Source organism: Salvelinus alpinus, chromosome 2, assembly GCF_045679555.1.
Source record: "Salvelinus alpinus chromosome 2, SLU_Salpinus.1, whole genome shotgun sequence".
NCBI classification, from domain to species: domain Eukaryota; kingdom Metazoa; phylum Chordata; class Actinopteri; order Salmoniformes; family Salmonidae; genus Salvelinus; species Salvelinus alpinus.
The window spans coordinates 29,397,327-29,415,086 of record NC_092087.1 but is presented as its reverse complement, the minus strand read 5'-3'; the positions used below and the strand labels follow the sequence as shown (position 1 = coordinate 29,415,086).

The window sequence follows — 17,760 nt, the reverse complement described above, 5'->3', positions numbered from 1 at the left end:
TGTAAAGAGATATTAGCTTCATGTGTGTATGCTATTAAATGTATAAATATACTGTATTCCTAAAGGGATACCAAGAGAAAACAGAAGAAACTTTGTCAGTTTGAGTCAAGCCTAGCCTATGCGAGTGCTCTGTAAATAGTACAATGATGTGTCTCTAGGTCCCAGAGTTATGCAATATTTATACAACACTAAAACCAGTTGTTTCCTGTTTGTATGATATACTTTTTTTTGTCTCTTTCTTGTCATTGGACCAATAACTCAACACGTAAGGCTATTGTTACTGTATCTCCAAAAGGAATGATGGATTGTGAGTATGACGGGATACAAACCACAAAGATAACTCACTACTTCCACTGATATACATGTCAGCTCGCGTTATCTGCAGATTAAAAAGTTATTTGGTCCACATGAATAATAACATTCTCCACATTTAACCATATCATATGACTTTTTCATTTCATTTAACGTTCTCGGCTGGATCTCTGCATTGATTTCACAGCCACAGCAGGTCTCCTGAGATTCTCTATGGATTTTCCAGCTGCCCTCGCAAATGGTCCACTGTGATTACTTACTATCTGAAACGTAGAGCCAGAGGAAGGTATGGAAAATAGTCATCACTCCTCAAATCCCTATATTGTGCTCCTGTTTCGGTGAGCTGTGTTACCTCATGGCTACAATGATCGCAGACATGGTTTCATCAAGCCCAGTGGACACATATTGCTCCGTCTTTGGCTTCTCTCAAAACGTGGGCATGAGTTTTAGGGGTAGTATTTCCTGCTGAAAAATCTTTACAGGGTAGGAATTAGGGTAAAATAACAATGAATGGAGGGTTGGAACAAGTGCAAGACATGAATTTAATGCCTGAGGAGGGAGTTATAGGGAGTTATTACAACTGCACATCTGACAGATCCCGTTGTCTATCGACCCCATGCTGAATCTGCTTACTGAGAGATGATTATGCAAATGAATGTGCTTACTCTGTCGAATAGAATGTTTATCATACGAGTTATTAAAAGGAAAATTGTAATAACCCCTCATTGATGTTCCTCCATATAATGTTGCTAGGGGTTAAATCTTTGCTAAGCTTGTGCTATTGATTAGGGCTCTAAGCAGATTGATGAGGGAGCTCCATATGGGGTTGTCTGAAGAAGTCTGAGAATTCTAAAGAAGATGATTACCTCGGCCTCAACCCACAACAATGACTCCATTTCTGATTGTGTCTGATTATGACAGTTTTCCTACATGGAAGAAAAACTCAAGAGGAAACCTCTCCCAAGCCTTAAACACTTAAAAAGCAAAACTGCCATAAAGTCTATCACCTGCCACCCCTACATAATCTGAAAATCCATGTGTGCTTACCAGGGCCAAGTCTGTGCAGAAAAGTACCCCCTCCGGCCCAGGCAGTCCTGAGTAATTGGACTACAGCCGATTAACTGCAAAGAAGAAGTGCAGTTACCCTTCTGTTGTGATGACCCCTGCCTTTGAGATTTGTTATATATTAACCCTCCATTTTAGCACTTTATTTATATTAGCATTCCAGGTTATCAAAATGGCCCCTACTTCTTTAACCGTTTCCAGCACAACACACCTCTGTGGCCACATCTAACACCGTGTAATTTCAGCCCAGAGCTAGGTTTATACCCTTGTTGTTACAGTACATTTCACCAATCTGACTGTCTGAACTGTAGCTACTCTAGAGCCCTTTGAGGGTCTGAGGTTATACAATTGATTTATGCTGTATCTGAATTAATCTGGGTACAACAAAAGATTAGCTCCTGCTCTCTGAATGCAGTCAAGTCACAGCCATGGGCCAAATCAGTTCATTATCTCTGTTAATTCCCTCTGCACTAGGCTAATGCAATAACATGCCAACAAATACCTCCCGTATCACACTTCATACAGGTTTTTTAATAACGTTCTCTCTTTTCTGACTTTTAAATGTCATGTCCTCAGATTAGCCATTACCCTACATTACCCATCTCATATGTATATACTGTACTCTATATCATCTACTGCATCTTGCCATCTTTATGTAATACATGTACCACTAGCCACTTTAAACTATGCCACTTTATGTTTACATACCCTACAGTACTCATCTCATATGTATATACCGTACTCTATACCATCTACTGCATCTGCCATGCCGTTCTGTACCACCACTCATTCATATATCTTTATGTACATATTCTTTATCCCTTTACACTTGTGTGTGTGTGTAAGGTAGTAGTTGTGGAATTGTTAGGTTAGATTACTTGTTGGTTATTACTGCATTGTCGGAACTAGAAGCACAAGCATTTCGCTACACTCGCATTAACATCTGCTAACCATGTGTATGTGACTAATAAAATTTGATTTGATTTGATTTGATTTGAATGTATAATTGTAACACTTTTTTTCAGGCATTTGATTCAGAAAGATCTACAATTATTGCATGCACCGTATGGGGTAGTTATTATGTGTGGCTCATACGTAAATATTGTGCAAAAGGTAGAGTCGTTGAGTCGTCACAATAGACCTATAGACTAGAGTACTGATCCCACGAGAAGGCAAAGACCCACAGTACCTCTGCTCTACTGTACCATGTCACGTTAATGCTCAACCTCCCTGTCCAATAACTAAAGACAAGCATAATCTGTTAGAGGACACCAGGTCCTCCCCAGCTCACACTAATCAGATAAAACATGTCTGCTCGCTGGAAATCACGTCAGGGTGCTCTGTCTATATCAGAGAGTGAGACAGATAGGTCCGGCTGGGCAGGAGTAGAGAAGGTCCATTGTCTGTTTTGTGCTGCTACCATGTTGTGTTACTGCCATGTTGTGTTGCTATCATGTGGTGTTATGTTGTCATGTGTTGCTGCCATGCTATGTTGTTGTCTTAGGTCTCTCTTGGTCTGATGTGTGTTTTGTCCTATATTTTTATTTAATGTATTTATATTTTTAATCCCAGCTCCCAACCCCACAGGAGGCATTTTGCCTTTTGGTAGGCCTCATTGTAAATAAGAATTTGTTCTTAACTGACTTGCCTAGTTAAATAAAGGTTAAATAAAAAAAATAAAAAAATAAAAGTCTGTGTGTCTGCATATTGCCGCGGAACAGAGCAGCCCACCGTGGCTAGCCAGCCAGCGAGGGCAGGGGGAGAAAAACGATGAACCATGCTGGGCCCATTACTACCGACGGAGGCTGAAATCGGTCAGATCTGCTGCAGCTTACATGAAGGCTGGGGAGCCCGGTCCCCACTAAGGAGTGAGCCGTCAAGCTGCTGATATCACAACCACTGGAGAGAAAGAGGGGACAGAGAAAGAGAACGGGAGGGAGAGAGAGAGAAAAGCAGAGATATAGAGAAACTAAAGGCAGATGTAACCTGGGCCCAGAGGAGCTGATAGATGGGATGTGCAGCGCAGCAGAGGCAACAGTTCAGGTGGAAAAGGCTTCCCTTTGTGATGCAGATGACAACGCAATCAGCCCCTCTTTGTCTCCGCCGATTGGCTCTGCTCCCGGGGACATTGAGAGCCAGACACTAATCCGCTGGGTTTGTGTTCTGTGGGCCTGTTCAGAGAGGCAGTGGCACAGTACCTGGGGTTGTATGGAGGGAGGCTGTGAGACCAGGTCTGACCTCTCTCAGGGTATCCTGGCTTGATGCTGGCTGCATTTACCCTCTGAGCTCAATTCAAGTTCAAGAAGACTTATGCTTTCAAATATGCATAAAGATGCAGGCAACAATGAGGGTGCTCATCAGCTTGAGTTTTTAATCTAGCATGTGACATGCTGAAGGTTTGCAATTTGTCAATCAAGATTTGTGATTGAGATATTTAAGCTATGTACACTATCCTGAATCTAGGTTAATGAACAATTGGTATAACAAGGTTCTACCTGTAAACGTACATATTAGGTTGCTTTTGCAGTTTAAATTGAATCTAGACCTCTTTACAGACAGTTTAATGTTGATGTTTTTTCCGATCAGCAAAAAATAACAAGATACAGCCCACAGGGATGACGTAATGGCCAGAAACTGTGCTAATGAAATTATACAGTTACTCTCATTGAATAAACTACTTACCCCTGTGTAACTTCATTAGATAAACTAATTAATGTTGAGCAGTATGAAGCTTGGATGATTTCACATTACCATGTGGAATATAATGATATTATCTCAGAAATTATGCAATCAATCTGACTCATGTTCAATACAAGCCTTAACAGTGTCATCAATGTTTGGTTGAAAAAACTCTAACAGGGGCATTAGTCATAGTAGCTAGTTTCACTCACTTTCAGACCAAACACTTTTCCTCACCACAGGCTGAAACAATTATAGCCCTGTGGTTGAACAACACACCTATACTTTAACGACTGCTAGAAAAACAAAACCCAAGACCCATAACATAAGTGATCCCGAGTGAAGAACACATTTTTTATGTAACACACAGGTTCTCAATTGTCCCCATTCCACAGTAGTTGTAGTGTTAACAAAACTTTTTGGTGTTGAAATTTGAGTCTACATTTAGAACTATTCCATTGAGAAACTAATAGTATTTTTCCGAACAGAGCTTATGTTATACACAGTTGACCGTCCTGAGGTCAGCCATAAAAAAAGTATATTGGGAATAGACTGGGTGCCTTTTCAAAATAAATTTGTCCATCTAAACAAGATTTTGCGTTAACTTAAGGAATATCAAATTATTACTAGACTGAAATGAATAACTAGTGTAATTGAAAGTGGTTTTAAATGGTATGTTATCAAAGGGGGCAGACTCTTACTGACTGGCTCTTAATGAACAAATGTTGTAGTGAACATGGTTGGAGATTGAGGCACTGATACAAGCCCGTAACAAAAGATGGCAGCTCAAAATGCAGCCACAATGATGTCATGCCATGCAGAGAGAACACATTTTTGTAAAACTAGCATCCCCTCTTGCCATCGGCCAAAATCTCTGAGCCCTCGGATACCCTTGCATTAAACTAATCCTCAAGGTAGCCCATGGATGTCCCCGAAATGTGACACCCACCCTCAAATGAAACAACTGGTACCAGCACTAATTTAAATTCTGCATGCAAAGTGACAATGGCTGGGCCATGGGCAGCATGGATTAGGTCTTGAATAGAGGCGGATTCTTTGTGAAAGCCTACTGTGGTGGTTGGCGTGCATACAAGCTCCCTGCATCTGCTCATTGGGTAGACTGAGAAAACACAGGATTGTGTATGGTCACTCATTTTACCTTGATTTAATCCCATTTCAGAGCCCCCCTGTCACTGCCTTTTGTTACTATTCCAAAAACTATAATGCTTCCATGTTAGGCAAACACTTCTAGTCCCCACACAAGTACAGTTGAAATGGGCCTATTGAATTTACACTTGAAAGAAAGTATACACATATTTGGCAAACTCAAAATACAAATTTTCATAACGCTTTTCAAACAACACACAACAAAAAGACATGTTAAGATATAACAGAACACAATAGTATTAAATACTGAAAGCACTTTGTTTTCTCTCAGGTTTGCGCTGTAGCCTATAGGAGGAGGCAACTGCATTATGGCCAACAAACCTCCGCCACTGCCTCCTTTCTTACCCTAAGATATCGCTCTTCACTGGATGATAATAAAAAGCCACTCCCTTCCTTAAATATTTATGTGGCTTTTGCACATATACATATAGCCAGAAACATGCTATCTCACTGAATGTAGCATAATACAGTAACAGGATGTGTTTCAGAAGGTAGTTGGGGTCTTGTACTACTGACTGCAGAGGTGAAATTCATAGTAAACGATAGTTGTTGTTAGCAAGTGTACTCTGGCTGTATTTCCAAGAATACCTAGTAAATTATGTTCTGTGTGCTAATCCCACTGAAGGTTGATGGTTTTGTTATCGTTACAGTAGCTGCCTTAGGTTGCTCCTAAGGGTATTCAAAGGCAAGGCGTTTTTCCTGTTAAATGTCTGTTACATTTATCAGAAATCCACGAACAAGCTAGTCAATAAACCGTGTTCAAACTTTGGTTACCTTATTTTACAGTCCATTACTTACCCAGTCCAGAGATAGAAGAAGGGTAATAAGATACGGAATCAGATACGGAGAACCAAAGGTCTAGTACCGCCATAAGCGTTGTGTTTACTATTTAAATCAATGATTGACTCGATTTTATAATACTCTCCCTGACCTTAAATGGAATTAAGAGTGAATGGGCTTGCAACTACTTCCATGGTAATACTTTTTTGGCAGCTCTGGTAAGATTTGTTGATGTTGATGATGATGATGCTCTCCATAGATACACCTGGCATGAGGTAGGTAATGCACCTGCAGCTGATGCAAAGGTAAACAAAATGAGAGGATATATAGACAGGCATGCCTGGCTCAGATGGAACAACAGGAATTGTCTTACTGAGCACCTCGATTCCATTCATCAAAGCTCACCTGCTAAAATTGACAATAGGTCTACCAAGAAGATTTCATATCAACAGGGGCTTGCATAAAATCCACAATCCACAGTGTTTTAGCCCAGCAACGTCCCTGCCTTGGTTTGAAAGATAACTAGCTACATCACTCTCAAAATGTGATCACTCTGAAATCCATATACAGAGCTATGGATGTTAGAGCTGTAGCTGAAATAATAGCATCTGTCATTCAGACAAAGTTCACCTGCTATGTCCAAAAAACATTCAAAAAGATACAATATGAAACAATGTATGTTGTCCAAGTACATTAAAAGATATGTAGGGCTAAATAATTATCCTAACATAAATATGAAAGTATTGCTATTTGTATTCTCTTCAATTGCTAAGCTATACAGTTACGTACATAATTATAAGTTAGCTGTCAAAATTATACATCAAAACACACAACAACAAAAATTATATCACGATGCAATTACCAACATTAGCCTTGATCTAAGAGATGTGCCAGAAGGACTATGGGAATATTGTGACGTGTTTCTATATAAAACCCGACAGAAGAACCTTTGCCAAAGCAACCATGTTCTGATGCCATGACATCAGAGCTGTCAATACGATTTAATTTGATGTTCCTCTCTGTGGCGTGTTGATTTTTGGATTAAGGCAACAGTGACCTCTTCTTCAACAACAAAAAATTCATACATAGCCTACTCCTGCGACTTCATTGGATGATCGGCTAGGGTGATACGAAGGGTAAGATGGGGGGGCTGTGACGGTTTAGGGAAGAGACCAACCAGTCATGATACTGAAATACAATAAATATAACAATAGTGTTGCCGGCTAATGTTGCTTGAGAAAAAATGGGTTCGGAAATCAATACTTTTATCGTCAGTCAAGTTCAATAGTAAGTAATTACTATTCAATTACGTAAACAAAAACATGAAAAGGGTAACACTATTAGCTTAATTGCCTCTCCAGAAACAAAACAGCCTTTTCTTCCATGCAGCCATTATTGTCTGAAAGGGTAAATATATTATTTGTTTTACATTGAAAATGACCAAGAAATACATTTCTTCTGAAAGAGAATAGCCAAATAAATGGCTTCATCAAGAACATATATTGTTTGTGACACAAATAGAAAAGAAAACTCTTGATAAAATAGGCCTATTAAATGACAGCATATTATGTGTATTAGCCTGCCAGACATAGCCATATTGCACAATACAAAACATTTCCATCGATAGCTTCCCACTGTGACTAAAAGTAAAATAAATGCCTGTTTTTCATGGCTGTCAGTGTCTCTTCATATATTTTGCAGTCTCATACGTCATCTAGCCACGTTTGCATTCCAGAAAGAGAAAATAGCATGCCTACCAACGCAATTGGTAGAAAGACATTGGTCTGTTATTATTTGTCATCCTTTTTTTAATGCAAAAATTTTTTAAACTTGATTCTTCATCCAGCAATGTGAAAGCAGCTTCTACCCTACTGTCTGTGGTTCCATCTCACTCATGACCCTAGGGCCGAACACTGCTGTGCTAAGAGAGAACAACTTAATTCTATCACTAACCTTCTAAAGGTAAACAGCCATAAGCTTTTCCTATTCAAGCTTTATTCTTCATTTCATTTGAAAATGTAAATTAACAACTTTCATGAGCTAACACGACCCGGAAGACGTAGCTATTCGAAACGTCTGGCCTTAGCTGATTTACCTCCATTAAAATGTTGAAAACAATCCTCACTGTATTAAGTTTTGCTTATTTAGTAAACAAAATAACAATAATTTAACTCCAGTAATTTGAATAATAATAATAATAAGAAGAATTAATGGTAACAATATAGTAAATATAGCAGATCAAGCCAGGTTTCAGTATATATATATATATATCATTTAGTTATTTATTTGCTAGGACACAAAGCCATTGTTTATCAAATTCAAATATTTGTATAAATGGCATATAAGTGTGGTTCCTTGAACCTGGGTCTTGCAAACAGTTTTTCTCTAGTAGGTTAAATTGTTATTTTTAACTAATAAGGAAATATATATATTTTTCAAATGCACAGCAGGGTCGACTACAAATTACAGTAAATATTCAAACATATACATATTGATTGGTATTTTAGGACACAAGAAAAAGCACCTACTCTACTATTGTCATTGAAAGAATAAAATAAACAATCAAAGCATTCCAAAATTATTATGTATAGATGTTCAATATCAAAAGCCTTAAGCTCAGACACAAAGGCCTAGACACTACCATATATTTTATTTTGCCAGAGGAACACATGACATTAGATGTGTGTAGGCCTACCTACTGTAGAAGTATAATGTCAACTGGAAAATACAAATTCCAGGCATATTTAGGTCTGCCTATGTAACAATTCAGGAAACATAACTTTCCAATATCCCAGTTAAATGATATGCTGCTTGAAATTGGGAAACACTCTTTTCAAGACACTTCGGTACCGAAGTGACTTTTTCGTATCAGGTTAGGAGAATTTACGCAGCAGGTTAGTAGAATTAATGTAGCAGGTTAGGAGACTGCGGTTAAGGTTAGTTAAAGAGTTAGGGTTAGCAAAAATTCTCTCCTAACCGGCTATGAAAATCACTTTATATTGAAGTGGCGTGAAAAGAGTGTGTCCCATTTGAAAATGTATTACGTTTTATTTGTCAATTCAAAAGGCCTATCAAGGTATGCGGAGCCCAAAGGTTGGGCCTACTATCTATACAATAGACTACATGAACATGAAAATGCCTACCATGTGAATATGACGCTAATGCTAAGTACAATAGGATTGGTAAACAGTAGGCCTATGTACAGCGGTCTAAGGCACAGCATCTCAGTGTTTGAGGCGTCACCACAGACACCCTGGTTCGATTCCAGGCTGTGATTGGGAATCCCATAGGGCGGCGCACAATTGGCCCAGCGTCGTCCGGGATTGGCCGGTGTAAATACGAATTTGTTCTTAACTGGCTTGCCCAGTAAAATAAAAAAGAGTAGTGTAGGCTCTACTTACTGACCACCTCTGAATGACTCGTGCATCTCTTTAAAATAAATCACAAGACTCATGTTCTGTGACAAATCACATTAGCTGAAGGCACATTAACAAACAGCATTTTCTTACGTTGTATTTAGTGGTGGTTAAATAGGCTACCCTAGCGCTATGCTCTCATGAAGTACCTGTTCTATTGTGCCACTGAACACGCTGCTCATCATCATTCGCGAGCGAAGCCTGTGTGCTCCGGCCAGTGCACAGCACAATTAGAATATGCCCAAAAAATTATTAAACTATACAACAGAGACGTCATTAATCAAATACATAACTGTCCCTACTGCACCCAATCATCTTCAGAAAATGTATAGCCTACTGACTGTTCATGCTGCTCTTTTACAAATTGCAGACAAGGGGAAAACGCCATGCTGCATCATAAAGTAACCCGTGTACTTTCTTGTTCACGGTTGAACTGTTTGAAATAATATAAAAGTATAGCTATGTTTTGACATGGCATGTATACAATGGCACAGTAAAAAGCATACGGTATGTCCTTCATGACAAGCTATACGTTTGGACACTTCCACACCTGAGAGGATGCGGGCATGATCCGTGCAACCCTCATATAGCTATTGTTAATTATTTCCGTAAAAAATTCAAAGCGCCTTTGCCACAATGTACAGTCGCCCCCGGAACGTTCTCGTTAAAATCAATTCAACCACTCAACGTGATGTGATCAGCAACTCTATAGCCTTGTCGGCAAGACGTTATTCAAAGGGCTTTAAACATTATCTTACCTTCTACAGCTATTACAGTGGGCATTATCCATAAAATCCATAGAATATCCATTATTGGTTTCTTTGGACGAAAGTGTAAAAAGCCCAGACATTCAAATAAAATAAATCATGAAAGCCATTGACAGCAAATGCTGACAGACACGAGAGGACATTCACCTTCAACAGAGTGAACCAGATGCCATAGAAAATAACTCAAATCTTAACCAAGTTTGGACGAAACCAAAACAGAGGGGTGCCGTTAAAATATAACATTTTCCATGCATCGGAAACTGCTCCAGATCTCAAATGTATGAGATGTGTATATTAGAGATATCTATGATCCAAACCTAAAATATAACATACATAAGCTAAGCCTTTTGGTTATGCTTGTAGTTGTTGTACATGGCATGCTCTCCCCCTGTCAAAAGAAGTTCCACTATATCCCTACTGTCAATCATGACGATACAATCGCTAACTGCCTCATCTGTCTGATAATAGAGGATTTTAGAATCACGTGGAAGGATGACCAATGATGTTTGATTCTTAGGCAAATAGTCAAGCAAAAAGTTTTCTGCCTACTACTTTTATGTATATTTTGTTGTCAGTAATATATTTTATACTACAAGCTTGACACTTGACAAGGAGCATGGATTATATAAGCCAATAAAGAGTAAGTTATTTTTAATGGTCCAGTAGCCTAGAAGGGCCTCTTCTAGAAAGGAAAACCCACTGTGAAAGTGTATATCTGTTAGTTTGTGTAGTAGTATAATTTGCAAAATCATTATGTCTTGAGTGTAATTAAGATAAGGGGTAGAAGTGAAATCCTTCATTTTGATGTTCAATACATGAGCCATCTGCTGTACATGCGTGAGCCATTTGGAACCAATGGAAGAAAACATTGCCAAAACATAGCAATGGTATCAGTGATAAATAAATACTTTTTTTATAAATCCCATCTTTCACTAGTTGATATCATGAAAATCCAAATGTTTTGCTCAAATCCTCTGCTTTAGATATTCCTCTACTGTAATATCATTAATAGCAGTAATAGGTGTTCCATTCAAATTACTAGATATAACTATTCCATGTGCTTTTAAAATTAACTGTAAGCAACAGGGCACATGCTTTTGCTGTGTCTATTATGGGATGCTGCTGTTTTTCATGAGCCATTATTGTCAAGGAATGGATCAAATCAACTAATGCTAATCCTCCACAATCTCTCAATGATATATTATGGTTAATATAAATGATGTATCATATTCAAGAAATGAAATGAATGTTTTATCAATATTCATGTTTTATAACACAAAATAATCATGAACCTTGTATCATAAAAATCAGTTGTGTTCTAAATGATTACTGTATTAATTTGAGCACAATAACTGAATATTTTTAATGAAGAACAGATCAATAAAAATGTGTTTGTACATCAGTTTGTTATCATCTAAACATCCTCACAAGTATGATGATTACAAACTGATGAATAAGTTAGTGTTCAGTGTGGCCTATTGCGTCCTCTCTGCTTTTTAGAGACATACTGGAATCCCCTGAAAGCAGTCAGGTATGGATATCAGGTTCTCATAAAGTGACTGGTCCTGCATTTGTGCACTGTAAATTCAATCGGTCAGCTCTTTTTGTTTAATAGTTCATACCATTATCTGGTGGTGGAGTTTGGGGAAAAGACTGCACATCCTCTCTAGAAGCTGCTGTGTACCGAACCTCCCCGAAAACAATATATAAACAATTGATTATGATAATGATATATGAATATGATCAATGGTATTGTACTTTACTCTCAGAATCTGTAATGAAGATTAAAGGAACTACCAGTATATGTTTTGGTCAACTTTTCAGCATCTCATATGAGTAATAGTGGCCATTTTGTTTTCCATTTTCAGAATGAAAACATGCATGCTGTAGGCTTACTGTACATGTTATTAATGCATCGTATCACAATGATTGCAGGAGTTGTATTACACTGCAAGCTATTTGAGCTGTACAATCCATATACATTTGCACCACTGCATCAACGTTGTCTTTGGAAATTATGATGTTATTGTCCCATTTTAATCATGCAAAATTATGTATGATAACATGCCACAGTAGGTTGTTGTAAACATAAACTATTCCTTTTTGGATAAATCCTTCGATGTTCACCGAATTTGTTGAAGTAGTTAGTATTTTTATTCCAACATCTCTCTATTACACTATGAGCAATACAGTATACTGATGAAAGTTACTCAAATTAATATACTTTGATGAAACCTAACGACTGTCAGCGACAGAATTAAGTAAATATTCTACAAATATCACAACATTATTCTTGTTCATGCGGGAACAGTATTTGGCTCAAAGTATAAATGTAGCTTGAAAACAAGTCATAATTGATCACCCCAAGCTGTTAAAATCAAACTAAGCCCTGAAGTTGGCACATCAAAGACTAGCACTGCCATCAATGGCAACACTGTCATCATTTTTTTCCAACTCTGTCTGTCTAGTATAAAATTACGCAATTTTTTTGGGGGAGAAATATGAATAAATTAAATATATAAATTCCACGCTGTATTTTTTCTCCATCAAAATACTGTTGCCTAAGCAATTTTAAGATGTAATTTGTCAACCAACCTACAATGACATCTGAATTTATGTGTGCCAAGCTACAAACATAATTTTGTAATTTCCTTTACAGCAGTATAATACAGATTTCCTGTTTCAGCAGCTGGTAGTGTAATTCAAATGACTGTACAGACGCTGAGGCATGATGGGTAAAGAATACACATAAGTTTTATATGAGGAGATGACGGACACTGGGAGAGAGGCTGTGTTAAAATGGAGCTCAGGCCTCTTTTAAGCAGCCATACCACCATGGAGACAAATAATGACATAGCATTTGAACTATATTATTTGTTATACAACATTACATAAACAGGCCTATTGTCTTTTATGATATATTGGTCATATATACAGTCCCTGTGAGCATAACATTGTGAATTGAGTTCCATTTCACATCTTCGGTAGTATTAGAGTGCATTGGCAAATACAAAGCGTGGAATTGCAGGTTTAGCTCTCCGTGGTGAATAACTCCGAAAAACCCTTGGCCGATCACAATATTATCTTGCATATTTAGCAGTGTTGGATACTAATCAATCAAAAATAGAAATATATTTTTTTTTTTGTGTAATTACAGTGTTACAACAAGAGCATCTTAATGTTAAGTGTTACCCATCATTTTCATAAAATCTAAAGGGCCATATATGATGCGAGCAATAGCAACCTATAATGTATTTAGCCCAAAACATTGACAAGGCAATGAAAGTCACTTTTAATCTTCTTACAGACAAGACATTTCCCCACACTGATCCGTACAAGGGTATACATCTCACCCATCAGAATGCAGGGATACATTTTTTATGTTTTAAAATGTATATATTTGGAAAAGATAAACCCAAACCGAGGCATTGTATATATGTAACAAAAATATGCAAAGATACTCACAGACAGACCACCTGAGTTGAGATGAAGATTGCTATAGTAATGATGTATTACATAAATATTTATGCCATATCTAACCTCTCTTTGTAATAGTAGAGTTTGAGGAGGAACGCTCTTAAATAGCTGTCCTAGCTAACAGTAGATATGTCCTAGCTAACAGTAGGCCTAGAACCATTTAGCGAGCTCCATTAAACAGTGAGAGCAGTTACTAAGTCTGAGTGAAAATATATGAGGCACATTATCTCAATTAATATAATTGAGATAATATTGTACTTTGTGTTTTATATAACTATATTACTAACATGTACATTTACACTCTGGACCTGATACATTTAGAAATGTTCCAAATTCAATAAATTGTGAATTCTATCCAAAAGTATATATTAATACAATTGTTACCATTGCATTTTTTTATTGATTGGTTTGTGGATTTCTATTATACCATAGCTTTATTTTTATGAAAGCTGAATAATGATCTTGTGCTTTTCTATTTCAGTACACATTTACACATCCTGAAAACATTTACCTTTCAAAGGGTCTAAACAAAGTTCAATGATAAAAAAGTTATTTCACAACATACACCCATGCATTTTCTTTGTCTTTTTTAAAACTTTCATTTGATAATAACTACAAATGAGCATGTTTGGGCTTTAAGACAGGTATTGCAATCTTTTTATCTCAGAAGTGCATTTTGTTTCCTTGTTCCTTGGTTGTGTACAGTATGTTGTGAATATGATAATTAAGGTAAAAGGTCCTTGAAAAAAGATACAAAATGAAACAAAGTACATTTTTAAGTAGATACATAATAATCAAAAGGTATAAAGTCATGTACTGGTTTTCATTATTTTAAACGTCATTCATATATATATATATATATATATATATATATACATACATACACACACACACACACACACACACACACATACACACACAACACATGTAACAATCAAAGTAGAGGTATAAAACCAATCATTTTTTTAATGATTTCTAAGTGGTGAAACACATGGTTATATTATTGAACTGGCTGCATTAAACTCAATTAATCTCAGATGCAGAGACTGACTGGACTAGAGGCCTTTGTAAATCACTGGAGATTGGATAATGATGTAGTATAGCGACAGCAAATTTACAGTGTCTCAGTCCAACTAATCTAGATATACTATTATCACTGAGTGAATATGGATTTAATTTAGGCAAGAGTTGTGGTTTCATTGTTGTGGTTTCAAAGTAATAATTTGGCAGGACTCAATAGAAGGCTTTCTTTTGCTGCCTCTAAAATATGACTTGACCTAAAGATCATAGACCATTTCTCCTCAGCTGTGTTGCTAGACACAGCATCAGTCTGATTACATCAATAGTGCCATCTAGAGTTTAAAAAGAGAAAAAATTTGCACTTAGGGCTTTTGAATGGTACAGTAAATCAGGGTTAGCAGTAGATGCTGACAGGTTGTGTGCATATTTCATTTACAAGTGCTGCATTGCTACAGCTTTACATTAGGGTAAGTACTTCAAAGAACATTTCTGCAATGTGCAATGTTCCATTTGAGACTAAATCTAGATTACTGTGGCTTTAAGAGGAGTAGCTCTAGACTACTGTTCTGCACAACTCCTTAAATACAGTAGAATTGCGAACATAATCATGCTTTGTGTGCTTGCAACAAGGAAACATTCAGAATGAACATTTAAGTAGTTGAATAAAATGTTTTCTTGTTACCATGGATCACAAAAAATACTATTTCAATGTAAGGAAAACATATGATTAAGGTGAGCTTTCCCTAGTATGACTGTAGATTGTAGATTGAGTTCTCTTCAAACTCCTGCCTCATAGGGTTAAACTTGAACAGTCAATTATCTCTGAGATAAGGTGTGGGGATGAAAGGAGTTAATGGAGATCAGAAGTATTCTTAAAAGTACTCTGCTTTAACTTTACCATTCAAAATGCTCTCTCTTAAATGGAGTTGATTTCACCTTTAGCCTGAAAGAGCTTAAGATGAGGTATAGCTCATAGCTAATATTAGCAGCAGGGTATGGAGAGAGGGCGAGAACTATTCTGCTCTCTGTCAAGTTTGTGCTTGACCTCTGACCTCTGAGTGAGAAGATCTACAGGGCCATCTAATCTGGAGATACCATGTGCCTGTGGATTAACCTCCCTCCTCCATACCACACTTAGCAGGCTAACTAGGACTTGGCCTAGTACTGGATACAATAAAAACATATGAAGATCCATACCTTGTCAGTGTTGGTGTTAGTGAAAGTCAAAGATTGATATCTAACATGCAGTCCAATCAGACATATACCAAACAGTATTTATCAAACTGTAGTGTTTAGTATTGACTACTAAATTCCTAGTTGGTACAATATATAGGGAGTGTTGATACTAGCACACTGAGTGAAGGAGATAGTTAGTGCTTATCCTCCACAATCATCTGCCCAGTGTGTTCCTTTACCCATTGCCAAAAACCAATTGGTCCAGGTTTAATCACATGGGCCAAAAGCCTTGGCAATGTTTAATTGGATTATTTGGCCGAATCAACTGAGGACGACTACATGAATGAGGTGAAAAGATCCTTAGAGGTATGATGGCAGTGATTAGAAGTATAATGGCAGTGGTGAAAAGAAGTGTTAATCTTAATGTAATTATTGATGTGTGTTGAGTTGATACACCGTGGATGTTCTCAGGGAACTTACCTAGCAGAGTGTACAGAGTATAGCCAGCATTTCTATTTGTTTATGGAAGGGGACAGGCCCGAATGGTGTAGGCACTTTAGGAGCTAGAAAGCAAATTTTATCACAATAATACAGTGCCTTCAGAAGGTATTCATACCCCTTGACTTATTCCACATTTTGTTCTCTTACAGCCGGAATTAAAAAAGTATAAAAAATGTTTCATCACCCATCTACACACAATACCCCACAATGACAAACTGAAAACATGTTTTTTGACATTTTGGCAAATGTATTGAACATTAAATACAGAAATATCTAATCTACATAAGTATTCACACACCTGAGTCGATACTTTGTAGAAGCACCTTTGGCAGCGAATACAGCTGTGAGTCTTTCTGGGTAAGTACAAACCCCTGGATTGTACAATATTTGCACATTATTCTTGAAAAAATTATTCAAGATCTGTCAAGTTGGTTGTTGATCATTGCTAGAAAGCCATTTTCAAGTGTTGCCATAGATGTTCGATCTGGTTTAAGTTAAAACTGTAACTAGGTCACTCAGGAACATTCAATGTCGTCTTGGTAAGCAACTTTAGTGTATATTTGGCCTTGTGTTTTGGGGTATTGTCCTGCTGGAAAGGTAATTTGTCTCCCAGTGTCTGTTGGAAAGCAGACTGAACCAGGTTCACCTCTAGGATTTTTTCTGTGCTTAGCTCTCTTCTGTTTGTTTTTATCCTAAAAAACTCCCCAGTCCTTGCCAATCACAAGCATACCCATAAAATGATGCATCCACCACCATGCTTGAAAATATAAAGAGTAATACTCAGTAATGTGTTGTGTTGTGTTGGATTTGCCCCAAACATAATGTTTTGTATTCAGGACATAAAGTTAATTTCTTAAGCCACATTTTTTGCAGTTTTACTTTAGTGGCTTATCTCAAACAGGATACATGTTTTGGAATATTTTTGATTCTGTACAGGCTTCCTTCTTTTCACTCAGTCAATTAGGTTAGTATTGTGGAGTAACTACAAAATTGTTGATCCATCCTCAGTGTTCTCCTATCACAGCCATTATACTTGGTAACAGTTTTAAAGTCACCATTGGCCTCATGGTGAAATCCTTGAGCGGTTTCCTTTTTCTCTGGCAACTGAGTTAAGAAGGATGCCTGTATCTTTGTAGTGACTGGGTGTATTGATTTAATAAAAAGTGTAATTAATAACTTCACCATGCTCAAAGGGATATGTCAGCTAATGTTTTTTTCACAAAGTCTACTAATAGGTGCCCTTCTTTGCGAGGCATTGGAAAACCTCCCTGGTCTTTGTCGTTGAATCTATGTTTGAAATTCACTGCTCGACTGAGGGACCTTACAGATAATTGTATGTGTGGGGTACAGCGATGAGGTATATCATTCAAAAATCATGTTAAACACTATTATTGCACATG

General features: G+C 37.3%; 1 protein-coding gene across 4 annotated transcripts in view; it reads right to left on the bottom strand.

The window, feature by feature from the left end:
• The window catches only part of LOC139558466 (ephrin type-B receptor 2-like), a 156,751-nt gene extending 146,418 nt beyond the window's left edge, over window positions 1–10,333 (bottom strand). For all 4 annotated transcript variants that reach the window (XM_071373624.1, XM_071373636.1, XM_071373632.1 and 1 more), the window contains exon 1: window positions 10,178–10,333. In XM_071373624.1, coding sequence (XP_071229725.1) covers window positions 10,178–10,229 — 52 coding nt within the window. In that variant the 5' untranslated portion in view covers window positions 10,230–10,333. The remainder of the gene's footprint in view (window positions 1–10,177) is intronic.
• Window positions 10,334–17,760: the final 7,427 nt, after the last annotated feature.